We start from the raw sequence: 16474 nt of genomic DNA on the forward strand, positions 1-16474 counted from the left end.
TCATGATCTCATCAATGCCCAATGAAATCATTTCGACGTGGAACCTCGAAAGCCCTTAAGTTTTTCTGTTTGTTTTATTCGATATTAATTTCATATATACTTGTAGACTTCTAGTAAATTGTCCATAATATTTAGTGTTTTTGCAGTTGTGTTAAACTTACCATAAATAAATAATCTTTCGCAAGATTCCATACGATGGGCTCTACAACACAGTGTTCTTTCTTTTGAGGATAAACTCTACAGAATACGATTTTGTTGATTAACAATTTATCAGTGTAACTAATCTCTTCAAACACATTGAATGAGTACTGTCATCACCATTGAGGACATAGTTTCTCATGTCACAATTTAGAAACATTTGGTATCTCGAGTGCAAATTTATTGGATTGGAAAGCTTTAACTCAATTTTCTATTGTCTTTTGTTTCGAGTTGTATAAATGTATTTTGTTCAAACTTTACGTCTCTCAAAATTTTGACTAGTATATGAAGAATCCACAATTAATAAATTTTCACATGGTTCCATTATTTTTGAGTCCATCGCTTACTCTGCCACTCGCATCAATGTCCATGCTATTAACTTAATGCACACCACCGATCTTCTTAAATACGACTATTTCGAATTTTCCTTGTTAGAATGCAGCACATTTGTATTTTTTTTTTCTTCTAGAAGCACTACTTCCTAAAGAGTTAAAAGAAATTTCTTACAACAAATGTTTTAAAATTAAAGTACAACAAACTATTCAGTTAAAATTCACAAGCGCCACTTCATAAACAGATATGTCATCTTGCCTAATCAAAAATTGACAAATGTTGGAAAACATATCAATAGCAAACAAGTTTCGAGTAACATGTGTTTTTATTAGTGATGTATATTTGTTTTATTAGTATAAAATAATTGAATGTAGAACATTAATTATCATAAAATAACAAAGGAGGAAAAGAGAAGAATGGGTCACTAATGCTTTGTGGGCTAGTTTTCTTAACGAATGTTTGGTGTTTCAATTATTGTCTTGTACGCATATACCAAATGCGAATGTAAAGCTACTTCACATTGTTTAGTCGTATTCGTCCATTTATTTTTGTTTGTTTATAGATAGACTGAGTGATGGCCACTCACTACGTGCATGATTTGTATTGTTGTTTATATACTGATGATCTGGCTAGAAAGAAAATTGGTTATACCCAAACATTTAAATCGTTTTAATTAAGATTTTTTATTTTTATAAAAAAAAAATGAATTTCAATATAGCAAACAATTGTATTTATATTTTACCTCACAATTAAATTGGTTCATAGGTATATATGATTATGTTTCAATGAGTTTTATTTTCTCTTTGATTTTGTTAGGCTTTAGTTTAATTTTTTTTCGATAGAAAGAATGTATAAGCATTTCGGTAAATATTTCTGGTTTAGTTTGGATTTGAAAGTTGGTTAATACTTAAGAGACTAAAAATCAATTTAAAAGTAAAACAGATTTGGCAACTGGCCTTTTACACTCCATTTTAGCGATGGTACTTGATGATATACATTGTTGAGATAAGTGTGACCATGGTATGGAATAACTGAACCACATTTTCAAACACTTTTGTTTATGAGACAAAATTGACAAACAATATGATATTGAATACATTTACTTTACACAAGATGATAAGCCAAATAACAAAATTTATTTGTGAAACAAACAACCACATAATAATAATAATGAAACAAAAAGAAGAAAAAAATCCCAAAATTTTACCAAGCTCTTTGTGGTATTTTCTTTGATGTAATTAAAATTCTCAAACGTTGGGACATTTCTCAAATATTTCCTAACGCCTACATTCTGGCGTTAAAGAATGATCACGCTTATAATCTTTGCAATAGTTGTATACCATACTATGTGTTTGAACCCATCTCATGGCTTGGTACTGTTGACGGGATAGGCCGCCAGAACGGTAAGGTGAAGCAGATATAGGACGGCACCGTGATGATGAGTAGGCAGTGCAACCGATCGCCTTGAAATTAGTGTATTTGGCAGTAAAAGGTTGATATTTGTAATCAGCTTTGTATTTACCATTCTCAGTTGCCCAAGTAGAAGCGTCCCATATGGAACCATAAAGCCACATTGGTCTTAAAGGAAATGTATACGCACTCTTCTTCGGGTATCTTCTTATGGGAATATCATCCACAAAAAATCTAAATTACAAAAGGAACAAAAAAAATCAATATTAATTTACTAAATAAGGAATATGCCAAGATTAAACTATGTATGTTTCATAGTAGTATCTAGGCATTATGAAAGTATGAGACTTTTAAATAAACAAAAATTAATAATAACAAATATAAATGCTTAAATTTGGTAGGTAGATTCTGTATGTCCCATTGAGGTGGCACCTCATACTCTCATAGGGCATACTTAGTTAAGAGAATTAAAAACTTTAGTAAAAGCTGGCACTTTGGTTCGGCCCAGACAAATAAAACACATGAGAAGATTATTGATTATTTATAAACCTACAAAGAAAAAAAAAAATCAAGTATAATTGTCCACCGTCGTACGGTCAGTGTCTGTCTCTTTCTTGTTCGTGTATCTATTTACATCTTTCCTTGCCCGAATAATGCAACATAAGGGGGAAGCAGATCTTTTCCCAATTATAAAATAACATTTTAAGAAACGTATTTTTTTTTGTTTGTTTGTTTACTATATGGCTCTAGATACATCCACCTAGGTCCGTGACCAAAAAAACGAGTTTATCGTAACTTCTCGTATGAACACGGATCTTATATAACTACACACTATGGTAATTAAAGGGTTATAAAGTCATAAAGATTTTACCCAAAAACAAAAAAAAAAATCTAGAGACATTTAAGTAGAAGAAGGCTTACATGATTTCTCTAGGGCTCCAAAGAATAGCATAATGGTGAAATTCTTTAGTGGGATCAAACCACAAGTGAAATTTCATCTCACGACCAATGATTTTGCCATCACCACTTCCTCTAATGTAAACATTCGTCTGAAGTGTGTAAGGCTTCCCAAATGTTGTCCCCAAAAATTCTATGTCCACCTCATCATGGAACCCTGGATGTGCCTCATTATTTGATAGCTGCAAAAATTAATTTAATTAAGATCACTAAATGTAATTAAAAAGTACGTAATTAAGAGAGTCTCTAGCTAGGCTCACATAGAGAGATGTGATGACTCCGGCAGTGTAGCCAGGTTGGAGTTTGATGTTTGCTCCAAAGTAGCCTGATCTAAATGGCTTTACCGACTTGAACCCACTTCCTATAATAATAAACCCCAAATACATTGTTGATAATAAGAAATAAATTTCACATCACACTTGAACTACCTACATCAGAAAACGAGAATAGTTTGATTAGTACCTGAGGTTCGATCAAGCCAAATAGTGAGGGCATTTTGGTCCATTCTTTGATGCTGAGGACCCCAAAGATTCCTAAAACCTTTGTAGAAGTTCAGGGAGCTAACCTTGGAGCTTGGCCAATAACCAGGTGATGGTGGCCAGTAAGCATTCACTGAGGATCCCCAAAACACCAACAAGTGGAAGATAGAGAGAAGAGAGATCAAAGAGTTGCCCATTTTCATTTTCTTCTTCTTTTGTGTGGAGTGGAAAGAAGAAGAGTGGAGTATATAAATGCAGAGAGAGATGATGATGTGGGGATGGATGGACATGAGTAGCATGGCATATTATATTATAAGCCTTTATGATGGAAATTGCAATTGAAATGGGTCCTAACTATTTGGACCCACTCACGAAAATACATTATGAAAATGAGTGGTCCACTCACCTAAAGACTCTTAAAACGGTCTAAAAATATAAAAACATCACTAGCATTATTACGTTGCTCTTCTGAGATATACACTTACTTACATGCTCTATAAATTTATGGAAAATCTTAGGTTAAGATCATATTCACACAAATTGACCGATACACGGACGGACAAAGTGGTTTCAACACCGATTAACATGGCCTACGACAACCTTGCGTACGTAAGATTCCCCTGCGCATCTCATCATCTTCAAAATCTACCACCAGCTTTATCTCTTCTTTTTTTTTTTTTTCTTTGCTATGATAGTAAGATATTACAAGATATGAAGAAGTGATGTTGTGGAAAGCTATTAAGGTAATGCTGCCAAAGAAGAAGAAAAGTTGATTGAACCGCAACTTTCGTATATATATAGAAAAGGCCATGAACTCTCATTAATCAAAATAGTCTTTAAGATTTCACTGACCTTTTTGTACGCATTTTGTCAACATTTATATTCTGTTAACAGTGTTAATCGAGTATTAGCGGATATTAGTTCGATTCTCAAGCCAATACCATGTTGCTTATTAGATTTGAAAGGAATGCTTGGTAATCATTGCAAATGAGATATTAGCGATTTTAAGTTGATTAGCACATGTTAATAGTGAGCAATCTTGACTTAGCTTAGTCATCTATGCTCAACTATGGTTCGTAAAGTTTGCGTTTGCTTCTTACTTTTTAACTTTCCTGTTTGGTCGATAACATAATTGTTTCATTCTTGTGACTAAATTCTCAATCCATGATATATATGTCCCTTATATAATCTTCAGTATCATATTTCTTATTTCATTAACCATCCAAATAGACGACATATGAGTTCAAAAACTACATGGATATTTACATTGCGGTTGAAACGTTTCGAGACTAATTTGTTACCATTAAAAATATATATATGCAAGAGCACGATATACTTTTTTCATAAAAATTTACTCATTTTATGCAGGGCTATCCATCCTTGACGACATTTTTCCATTCAAATTATTAAAACAATTACTCAAAATTTGATGACATTATACACTGCCACCGTTCACATATCTTTTGTTACATTTGTCCTACATTATTTATTATTCGAGCTTTACTTGTTTTTCACTTGTTTCACACAAGCTGTCTTGCTCCATATCCCATTATAAAAAGGATCTGAATGATTAGTTTCCAATAGTGCACGTACGCCTGATCATAACAAATATGTACATTAAATATATATTGCTATAGTGATTAATTAATCACAAGAATTATTATTAAAGGTGTGACCCAAATTTTCGAACGAGGGTAAACTTACCCAAAAGAGTGTGATTTAGGGGTTCAAGAGAATTGGATTAAATCCGTGATTAGTTTTAAAATCCGATAATCATTATTAGGAATCCTATAACTCCGCTTTGTCGACATAAACGTAGGGCCTTTATCCATTTTATTTCTCTTGGTTGCACTTGCAGGAGATATAAATTAAATCTTAAACTTTACCTTAGCCAGATGCCAAAATATCGATTCCTTAAATATATATATATATATATATGCGTATTATAGAGAGTGAAACATGTACTATAGTTTTTGTTAAAAAGGATAATGGGTTCGATTAATAATTTTGTTTTACTAATAAACTCATTGTAACAAAAAAAAATATATATATGTTCTACTCGGAAAAAAATGCATATAGTTATTGACCTTAACCAACAATAATTATAAGCATTGATTGACAGATGATCAAAACTCATTGTAACAAAAAAAAAATGTTCTACTCGGAAAAAAAATGCATATAGTTATTGACCTTAACCAACAATAATAAGCATTGATTGACAAATGATAACATAATTATAATACGTTAATATTCAATTTTCTGGGAGATTGTATTTATGTATCACATTACGTATAAATTATGGAAGTAGTACTTCCGAACCTCTTTTGTCCCAAGGTCCTACCTAAAATAAAGAACTTGGTAAAAATATTAAATTTTATAATCTTATAAACAAATTAAAATTGAGAAGATGTCCCCGAAAGGACAATGCTGAAATTCAATAATATTCGAAATTAAATGCATAAATATTATTTAAAAATAAATAAAATTATATAAGCTTTCACTATTTGTGTCGGTAACGGTGTTACGGTGATACGAGTCTTGATTATCGACGGTTGCCGGACCCATCTGACCGACAAAATTAATTCATTAATTCATTTGCCAAAAACCAACTTCATTATTCTTTGGTTTACTAATTTCGTATGCAGAAAATTTTACAATAATGAAGTTGGATTAAGATCATGCATTTATCTCATTACTTCTTCTTTTTTTTCGGTGGAGAAGTCATTTGTTTTGATGCATTTTGTTATTAGCAACAATGATCTCGTTTTCATCGGTAAATAACGAAAGATGCGTTTGTGATTTACCGTTTAAAAAAATGCATTGTTTCAATTATTCATAGATGTGGAACGGTGCTTAAGATTGTCGTTTAAAACGAGCGTTTTGACGAACGAGTTTTATAAAACATATGTAAAGTAAGAATGTTTTGATCAGCTTCTAGTTTTCAAACATAATTGATTTTTTCACTATTCTAAAAACATTTTTTTATTGTACTAGTTTTTAAACCACTTCAGCTGTCCTTAAAAAAAATATTAAAAATACTACTAATACCAAATTCCACTCAACCATTTAAGTTTTCGAGAATATTAGCAAAGGTTTACCTACGTATCGAATGTTTTTATTGGACTCGGAAACTCGAAATTTCTTAATATATATTACATTTTGTTTTGTGCACCCAAATTATATGTTGTCTATCAAAAAAAGTGATCGTATATTTAGGAAAAAGAAATTTACGAGAGTATCAGCCAAAATATAAGCTAAACTATAAAACAATATTAATTACATTCTACTTATTATATATTCCGCGAAATAACTGATATAATAAACATATAAAATTATAATATTTGGAAATGATTTGCGGCTACTAAATATCAACTTGCCTACATACTAACTCTGCTAAAATAGATAGTGTTTTGCTGAAATTACGTATTACGAGTTGTGTAGTTAGTATTTAATGAACAAAATTTACCCTCAAATACGAATACAATTGTTTTACTTCCATTATACAATATAGTGAAGAAGTTTATTTTAAAAAAAATTAGTAAAAGAAGAAGATTAGCATTCTATCATTAAAATTGACCCTCACATGGTAAAATTTCAACGACATAAAGAAAAGAGGAATACTTCATTCAACCATTTCTGTTTCCCTTCGTCAAGTCAACCTTTTGCACCTTTGACAAAACTGATATGAACTGATTGATATAACTGCTTTAATGTTCTTGTTTAGTGAGTTTGAATTCCCATTGTATTAAGATGCGATAATGCGACTACGACATTATTGGACCGAGTTCTAAGACTGTTTAAGATTATTTTCGATTCATACCAAATTAACGGGAGAATGATAAAACACTCTCCTAACACTCATCCTAACAATATTCTTATTCTTCTTTTTTTGGATTTAACAACGTCGAGAGCTTGAGTGTGTGTGACTTTAACATATGCTAGAGAAAAACCCTTGTAATCGCTCATGACTGATAAATTCTTTGTCGAGACGTAGATCACCAAAAAATTCGGATTTAGATTGAAGATCGTACTAATATTTTTTTTTTAACAGTTGGTTAGATATAGAACTTGGATATTATGTTATCGTACGTTTGCTTCATTTAGGGAATACTCCCTCCGTTTCATAATATAAGATGTTTAGAAAAAAAATTTTGTTTCATAATATATGATGTTTACAACTTTCTATGCAACTTTTTGATTAATTTTATATTATGCAGTATTTGTTAAACTTTGTAAAAGTAATTATTCTTTAATATGCGTGTTTTAACTAAAACATCCTATATTTTGAAACGGATGGAGTATTTAACTGACTGAAAAAAAGAAAGAAAGAGAGAATATTAAACCAAATAATCATCTAACCAACAATATTAATTAGGCCGTGACAACAACTTTTCCATCAATTATGATATAGGTAAGAGCTATTTGTAGACAATTTAACTGGAAGCATTATAAAATGTGGAAATAAGCTTACGTGGACGTGTGATTCTATAATTTATATGTATGGAATTATTAAATATGGAGTGTAGCATTATACGTGGGACTGTAAAACGGAAGTGTCTTGATCTACACACACTTGGATGCTTATATGATAAGATGTAGTCATGTAGAAGAACCATGTCAATATGTACATAATTGAAGAACGTTATGTCATGTTAGTGCTGATAATAATTTATGAGGTCTTTTGGATGCTTGCACAACAATACATGCCACACGACAAAATCAATGAGTTGAGTGATCGATGGCTTTCTAATCACAAATCTATTTCTTTCTTTCCTTTTTCTAGATTTAAATCTATATTTTCTTTCTGCATAATTGTTCTTTGTTTGTGACGTTTGGAAACCACAATCGAGATATCTGAAATCTAAACTCGAAGTCGAAGCTACACGTAATGATTGATAAGTGGATTCTTTATTATTATGTATTTTTTTTGTTTGCATATTATGTACGGACCATAAAAGACTATCACTTATCTTCAAAGATAAGAGTTCATCATCCACATTCTGATGCTTTTCTTTTATATTTTGCTGTCAATATGGAGTTCTGTTTTTGTAACAAATAATATATTTTTGCTTTTTTTTTTTTTTTAACTCGAAAATTGATGTAGGTTAAAAGCACCATCTTTTTGTCATGATCGATGACTAGAGGATGTATATTTTAATTTTCTTTTATATATAAAAGGCAATGCTATTCATAGCGGGCGATTTACAATGTTAAGAAAATGCGAGGTAAGAAAAAACATAGTAGAAACTAATCACATGAATATGTGTTTAACAAAAAAGGAATGAATAAGTCCTTGAACAAACAAAAAAACTTAAAACACATGAAAGAGACATAACTAACTAGCCCAAAGGAATAAACGCGAAGGACGGACACCCGATCAAAGGAAGCATCGAAGAACGTTGAAGACGAGACTACGAAAGCTATCAAATCCCATGGTGCAACGGCGGCTGTAGCCTGTAGGTATAGAATTTCTTTTTTTTCACTACAATTCTCCTAAAAATATAGGAATCGTATAGTTTTGCCGACAAAAAAAGATTGTAGGAAAAACGAATTGTGAACCCAAAAGTTAGATGAAACCAAGTTGAATGGTGGGTGAGTAAAGTTGACTCGGAAGAAGATCAGCTTCGTTAAATATTAGAAAATTGTAACCCACCAAAATAATTGAGGGACAATTTGTTGAATAGTTTAAGATGAGTAAAAAATTAACGAGGTAACATGTTAAATGGCATTCACCTATTAACATATTGTTTATGAGGTGGACAACGAGATCAAGTAAAACATATTTTATGAAGTATTGACATCTTTCTAGACTTCCTATTTGTGTGATATTTTTCTTCTCTTTTTTTCTTCAACCTTCATATCTCCTTCTATATTTGTTTAATTTTAACGATATTAGTTCATTACAAGAAAAATAAAACTTTAAGGTGTCAGTTATGATTAACATATACGAAAAACCCCTACATTTTTTTCTCCCAAGCTCGAATATCGAAGCGCCGCTACCCCCAAACCTCTCTGACGTCGGTGGGGTTTTTGCTCGCCGGCGTTGGGGTATCTCGACCTTAGTTCTCTGTCTCTGCTTTCGTTGCTCCTTTAAACCCTTTGTGCAATTTCTTTTTCCCTGTTTGAGTCTTCTTTTGCAACCCTCGCATACCCGCTTCACTCACTCAGATTCAGGTAGAGGCTCGCGCATCATCGAATACAGAGGTCGGAGGAGACTGAAAAACTCCCATATATGTGACCCCGACAAAGCCCCAATACTGGCGGAAATCAAGTCCCTTTACTTCTCTAATTCCCGATCTGGAATGGCCATTGTCTCTACAGTATCCTCTACGACAACGTCACCCGAGCCTTGGCAGGCAGAGACGGAGACGGCGACTGATGAGGATACCTTCAGAGATTTGCGTCTTCTTCGATATCGGACTACCGCCTTGAATCCAAGTCACTGTCGGAGCTCGACAGATCTAATTTTGCTACTGGACTACCGGCTTGATTGCAAGATCTTGCCCAACCTCCAAAAGCCCAGGTTCTCGCTTTCTAATCCCCAGATATCCTATCGACTTTGCTTAGCCTATTTGGTTATCCTCGGTGTCCGAAGACTGCATCAAAGAACCCATTTAGCTAGGTTGTTTTGGATGTTCAAAGGATTTGTTGGAACTATGGTACATGCTAAGTTTGTGACTTTGTCTGTTGGATTCAAAAACTGGATTCACCAAGCTTTACTTAAATCCCAGAACCCTTTCCCCTGTACGAAGCTCAGGTCTATTATCCCCTTGTCCGTGTCTCGCTTTTTAAACACCTTGTGTGGAATTCTTGATCATCATTTTTCATGGCAGAGAGGATCCACCTGGTTTGTTGCGGCTTTACACGTTTATTTTGCACCTGTTAGTAGCTTCTTGGGTGAGCCTTACTGCTCCCATTACCCTGCAGCCATCCTCTTGTTTGAAGCCCAGGTTTGTGTTCTATCTATCAGCGCCTCACTGTAGATATAATCTGTGTGGAATTCTTGATCACCATTTCCATGGCAGAGAGGATCCACCTTTTATATTACGATTCCACGAGCTCTGCTTGAGTATCATGGTCTTAGCTTCACTTATGAACTCTTTATCTCCTAAGTTCTTGAAGTCCCGTGGCATTATGACCCCATCTCCATGGAGTGGGTGTTACCACTACAACATCCAGAGCTTTACACCGAATCCAATCACATCTTTTAACCCTCCCTTTACCCTCAATCAGAGTATCCTCAACCCTGCTCGACCTCCTAACAAAGCTAACCTTCGGGTAGACATCCTCACCCCGGTGAGTATCTCAGCTTTGGCTATCTCAACGTCACTTGGTCTTCGATACAAGACAGTGGCCACATCTTCTTCCACAGACTTGTTCTTGGAAGTCGCATCGTTATTGCTTGAACTCACAGGTTCTAAAACCTTTGTTAGGATATGGTTCATAGCTCTCAAGATTACAATCTGGATGACCTCTATCTATTTTTATTTTTGTTTTAAATAGAATGAAACATATGTTTGCAAAAAAAAAAAAAAAAAAAAAAAAAAAAAAAAAAAAAAGGTGTCAGTTATGTAGGCCAGATTCTCCCTATATTCCACAAACTCAGTTCCAGTTTATGGAACAGTCATACTTGTTCTGCTCATTTCTGTTTCTTTACCTTTTCCAGTTCAAAGATTTGCTCATTTGCATGAAATTATGTTTTTTTTTTCTTTTTTTTAACATCACAAAGATGGATTTCTTGGTTACACAATCAAAATTACAATACAAGAGATAAGTGAAAAAAAAAAAAAAAAAAAAAAGAGCGAAAATTTTCAAAACATAAAACTCAAATCTTTCATTTGCAATCTTCAGGTACCAGATATATGAAGGTGCTGACCTTGTGCTCGCGAAAACAAATGTGAATGCTTCTTTATTCAAGTCTTTTTGCAATAATAATGGTATAGTGATAAGTTCCCAGTAGTTGGGGGAGTGTCTCAACTCAGTTCTTGCAACTGCCAGCTTTTTTTGTTACCTTTTAAGCCTTTGGCTTGAGCGGCTTGACCACCTCCCAAGTGAAGTCAGGGTCGTCACGTCCGAAATGGCCATAGGCAGCGGTTTTCTGGAACCTGAAGTTACCTCCCCTCTTCAAGTCGAGGTTAATAGCCATCATTCCTGGCCTGAAGTCGAATGCTTCCTTGATTAACACAAGGATATCCTTGTCTGGGATGGTCCCGGTTTTGTAGGTGTCAACAAACACTGAGAGTGGCTCAGGGACACCAATGGCGTATGATACCTGCACGATACAACGGCGTGCGAGTCCAGCTGCTACCACACTCTTTGCAGCCTGCCTCACGATATAGGCACCACTTCTGTCAACCTTGGTTGGGTCCTTTCCTGAGAAGGCACCTCCACCATGAGCACCCCAACCACCATAAGTGTCAATGATGATCTTCCTCCCTGTGAGTCCAGCATCACCATGAGGCCCACCGATGACAAAACGACCAGATGGGTTCAAGTGAAAGATGGTGTTATCGTCAAGGTACTTAGCAGGGATAACCGGCTTGATGACATGCTCCTTCAAGTCAGCAGCAATCTCGTCGTTGGTGACAGTTTCGTCATGCTGGGTTGAAATGAGAACAGTGTGGACTCTAATCGGAATCATAGCTCCACCATCGTTCTTGTACTCAACTGTGACTTGAGTCTTACCATCAGGCCTCAACCAAGGGCAAGTCTTGTTCTTCCTCACTTCAGTGAGCTTAGCACCAAGCTTGGTAGCTAGGACATGAGTCAAAGGCATAAGCTCAGGTGTCTCATCAGTAGCATACCCAAACATATGTCCCTGGTCACCAGCTCCAATATCTTCAGGCTTCTTGGTCAAATGACCATGAACTCCCTGAGCAATGTCAGGACTCTGTTGCTCAATGTTAACCAAGACATTACATTTGTCAGCATCAAGACCAACATCAGCAGAGATGAAACCAATCTCCCTACAAGTGGATCTAACAATCTTCTCGTAGTCTACTTTGGCAGATGTTGTGATCTCACCAAACACCATCACCATATTGGTCTTGGTACATGTCTCACACGCCACTTTGCTCTCAGGGTCTTGCTCTAAGCAAGCATCGAGGATAGCATCAGAAACCTGGTCACAGAGTTTGTCTGGGTGTCCCTCATTGACGGATTCAGATGTGAATAGGAACGTTTCCATTTCTACACATACACACAACTCATCATCAACAACACAAATTAAGTATAGCTCCACCGACACAATTGATTTCACCAATTTCAGATCAGATTTGAACAATTAAGCTAAAAAAAAACTAAATCAAACAGATTCGATTCTTCAGATCTAACACTACAAACCATGAATTCCAAATCGCGACCTAGAAATCAAAACTTACAGATCTAGCGAAGGAAAGAGCAAGGAACCAAACCTGATTAAAACGAAGTAGGTAGAGAGGGAGAGAGAGAGACTTCTCGGATTCAAAGATCTGGAAGGGAGGAGAAAAATAAAAGCGAGAGAGAAGAAAAGAGAAGAGATTTTATATTGAGAGAACGAGTGAGAAAAACTCGGCGGGTGACTCGGGGGAGTTCGACTCGTTCTTCTGTGTTTGGTTTGCCCGCTCTTCGCTCACCTCTCTTCGGTTTATATTGTTGGAGATGCTCTGATCACGTGTTTTCTGATGTACAGTGTTCTGATGTTTATACACCGTTGATCTCGAATGAAGGGAGGAATGAACGGTGGGATGTTTGGTAACTTATGTAATCTCACCAACCCCGTTGTCGTAGGTGTGGGTGCGGTTGGTGAGATAAGAGTATCCGACCCGGACATCGACATCGGTAAACGTAACCCGAACCGGATCCTTCGGGTTAACACACATGGAACATGCTGGCCAAATCATGGAGTGGTTTAGATATTTTTGTTAATTTCTTCTTTTTATATAGATATATACTTTTCATATTTAGGTGTTGGTTGGTGAATGGTATTTGCTTATAACTTTTTGTTTTAAAAATAATTATATGATGATTTGATCGTTAATTTTTTGTAGATCTTGTTGTACTTTTTAAATTTCTAAAAGTGAATTTCCCAAAAATAAAAATCTAAAAGCTAACACAAATATATATAAGTGAAAACCCCAAAAATCATCATTATTTTTAATAAATTGCAAGTTTATAACAAAAAAAAAGTGTAATATATAAACAAGACATATAAAAAATTCACAGTAATTTGCCTATATATCTTCTTTTATTAAAATTACAAGACTTTTATACGAATACAAAAGTAAAGAAAAATGATTGTGTTGTTGTGGTTGCAGCTATAGAATAGAAAACATATGAGAAGAGGTCAGTAAAAGAATAGTCAGTAACTGAGACCGAGCTGAAGCCCGAAAGCAGCATGGACCAGGAAGAGTGTCATTATCCCACTCCCGAGGATCCCGTGCACGTTCCTCAGTTCAGGTTTGTCCTGCACATTTTTGAAACAACTAGGTTCTTGATCTTGAAAACTACATAAATGATTTGGGATTTCACATTGCAAAATCCAGCATTGTACATTAATTACCTTGAACAAAGATGGTAAGATTGTTTGAATAGTCAAGAGACCAAGACCTATGAATCCCGTAACAGCGTGCGGGCTACATTACACAAATCCGCAACCATATCAGTCGCGCAATATTGAGATCTCATTACTAAGTTAGAAGAGGTCTTCTTGTTACCATGTCAGTAAATAAGAGTTTACTATGTAAGAAAAAGTATACCTTTCGAAGATGGGTTTATCGGAGGTAAGAAGGGATGTGACACCACCAGTTGCTCCAAGGGCGAAAAAGAAAAACATTCCTGCTAGAAGCTTTGGGTGCAGATCTTTTGCCTTTGCCTTCTCTTCCTGACATTTTTCAAGGGCAAACAACGCTCTTTAAACAACAACGGTTCTTATGATATTAAAAGCAGATTATTTTGGTTAAAAATAGTCTTACAATGTCATCTGAATAACGAATCCGGAAGCCTAAGTATGTTCCATAGCCACCCATAGCAAAAAGAACTACTGCCTGAGAGAAAACAGGTAACAAATCCAAACCATCAAACACACAAGACAAATGTCTAAAGAAACTGGTTAACTGATAAGATTAAACACACATGAGGGATGAGGTTAAAGAAGCATGAATTGGGTATGGAGTAGTAATAGTAATAATACCATGTTCCCCGGATGGCCCCAATGAACAAGCCAGTCAGGTAGATTCAAGGATTGTACAACTTCCACAAAAGGTCCAATAACAGATCTTACAGTTGCAGCTGCCACAAAGAGAGATACAGCTCAGCACAACATTCTTGACTTCTTGGACACAAAGCCAAATTTGATTCATATAGCATTCACACAAATTGCGTTACTTGTCACTAATGGTTACTTATAGCTCCTAAATTAACATGATATACATTGAGCGATTACATTATTCAGATTTAAAGTTTAATATTATACCTCCAGGGAGAGCAGCAACGAGGAGGAGAGGCAAAGGAGAGACTGATAACACCAATGTCTCTTTAATCTCCTTCTCATCACCACCTTTTGCGTCAACCTTTTCATCTACGTCACCAATCGAAGAAGAACACGCGGGAATCAACTGGATTTTTCTCCGACGAGAGTCAGAGAGCGCGAGAAACGGAGACGGATTTGAGAATCTGGAGAGACACTGAGTGGAACTGAGTAAACGCGACGCCGGAAACGATGGAGCAGTAGACGAAATAGGGCTTGTGAGAGCGGAGAATCCGGTGATTGCCGCCATTGAAGAAGAGAGAGAGCTTAGTTAGTGTGTGTCGGTAAAGTGAAGTGAGGAGCGGAAGTGGTAGGGAAAGGAGATAGTCTGATGAGAGTTGTAAAGAAAAGGTGAAGAAAGAGACACGACGTTAGTCTTAAACGCTGTCGTTTTGCACTCTTTTCGCGTGGTCTCAACACGCTCCGATTCCCACGTGACTCTCACGTTCCTCGTGGGTGAGTGAGTGAGTGGTGAGCCTTTAAATTTTGAAACCTTCTACCTCGTTTAGAGTCTTTCAAAAGTCTATTTCTTTGACTTTGGGCCACTGTATGATATGATGAATAGTATGATTCCACTGCAGACATGATAACAAATTGTTCATTGTTCAACATATATAGTAGGCATCGTTATATATTATATAGTTTACTTATCAATAATTCATATTTCATAATCGTAAGCAGTTAACGTCTCAAGGAGATTTTCAATTACACGTCTACATTCAAAGGATAGGCACCTAGCTATTTGAGTGGAAAATTACGACATACTATGCAATTATTTTATGTTTATATAAAAGACCATCTTTATCAATTATTAGATTTGCGTATTTCATAAAAAATATTGGTCGATAGATTTCGACCTCTCGGTATAACCCATGAAGTCACTGAAAAATCTTTTTTCAGGTAGGGACTCCATCTCAATAATTATATACGTTAATTCTTAAAAAAATGTAACTATAGTATAAGAATTTGTTGCAATTCACCAGTTCTAAACTTTTCTTTTACATAATGTAACAGCTACATTAAATGATTTCATAAAACTTGTAATTTTGAAAATTTTGAATCTTACTTCTACATGATAAGATAATACTTTTTTTTTGCGTCATGATGACACGATATATTTGAATTTTTTTTTTGTTTGGTAAATAATAAACGAAAACATAGCATACATTGTTAGAGTATGTACTCTAACATACATATGTCAAAAAGTTATACAAATGCCAAAATAAATTAATACTTTTTACTAGGTGATTTCACATGTAAATGCAAAAATCTGCAATTGTAACAAGGTAGACCTACATCTACGAAACATACATACATTAATCCACAAGTTGCCATTTAATAATCTCACATACATCCGATTTGTGACTGTTTTAGCTGTATGTGTTTGGTATATGAAGTGTATGCAACCCGCCTACGATAAAGATAATGGATGTGATATAGTATTAGAGTTTAGTTTACTGGTCTGACGACTGATAAGTGTTATCTATATATCTTGTATAAAGAAATGAGTGTTACTAAGTTCTACTAGTACTATCTATCTTAAATATAGTTTTGAAAAGTGCCACACCAACTTACCAACTTAAACTGCTAC

The 16474-nt window shown here is 35.0% G+C and overlaps 3 protein-coding genes across 3 annotated transcripts; all 3 read right to left on the reverse strand.

The window, feature by feature from the left end:
* Window positions 1-1602: 1602 nt before the first annotated feature.
* On the reverse strand, window positions 1603-3646 carry LOC104792467 (putative xyloglucan endotransglucosylase/hydrolase protein 32). Its single transcript, XM_010518613.2, has 4 exons — window positions 3361-3646; window positions 3159-3259; window positions 2863-3080; window positions 1603-2175 (listed from the first exon to the last, which is right to left on the reverse strand). Exons 1-4 carry the CDS (start codon window positions 3578-3580, stop codon window positions 1809-1811), a joined length of 906 nt encoding a protein of 301 aa, XP_010516915.1. The 5' UTR covers window positions 3581-3646; the 3' UTR covers window positions 1603-1808.
* A 7413-nt stretch (window positions 3647-11059) lies between these two features.
* LOC104792468 (S-adenosylmethionine synthase 3) lies at window positions 11060-13198 on the reverse strand. Its single transcript, XM_010518615.2, has 2 exons — window positions 12791-13198; window positions 11060-12566 (listed from the first exon to the last, which is right to left on the reverse strand). Exon 2 carries the CDS (start codon window positions 12562-12564, stop codon window positions 11392-11394), a length of 1173 nt encoding a protein of 390 aa, XP_010516917.1. The 5' UTR covers window positions 12565-12566; window positions 12791-13198; the 3' UTR covers window positions 11060-11391.
* Window positions 13199-13526: 328 nt separating this feature from the next.
* On the reverse strand, window positions 13527-15490 carry LOC104792469 (uncharacterized). The gene is made up of 6 exons (XM_010518616.2): window positions 14830-15490; window positions 14548-14645; window positions 14330-14401; window positions 14114-14238; window positions 13918-13990; window positions 13527-13821 (listed from the first exon to the last, which is right to left on the reverse strand). The coding sequence occupies exons 1-6, from the start codon at window positions 15131-15133 to the stop codon at window positions 13717-13719; spliced, it is 777 nt and encodes a 258-aa protein (XP_010516918.1). The 5' UTR covers window positions 15134-15490; the 3' UTR covers window positions 13527-13716.
* Window positions 15491-16474: the final 984 nt, after the last annotated feature.

Source organism: Camelina sativa, chromosome 6 (genome assembly GCF_030686135.1).
Source record: "Camelina sativa cultivar CO46 ecotype springtype chromosome 6, ASM3068613v1".
NCBI lineage: Eukaryota > Viridiplantae > Streptophyta > Magnoliopsida > Brassicales > Brassicaceae > Camelina > Camelina sativa.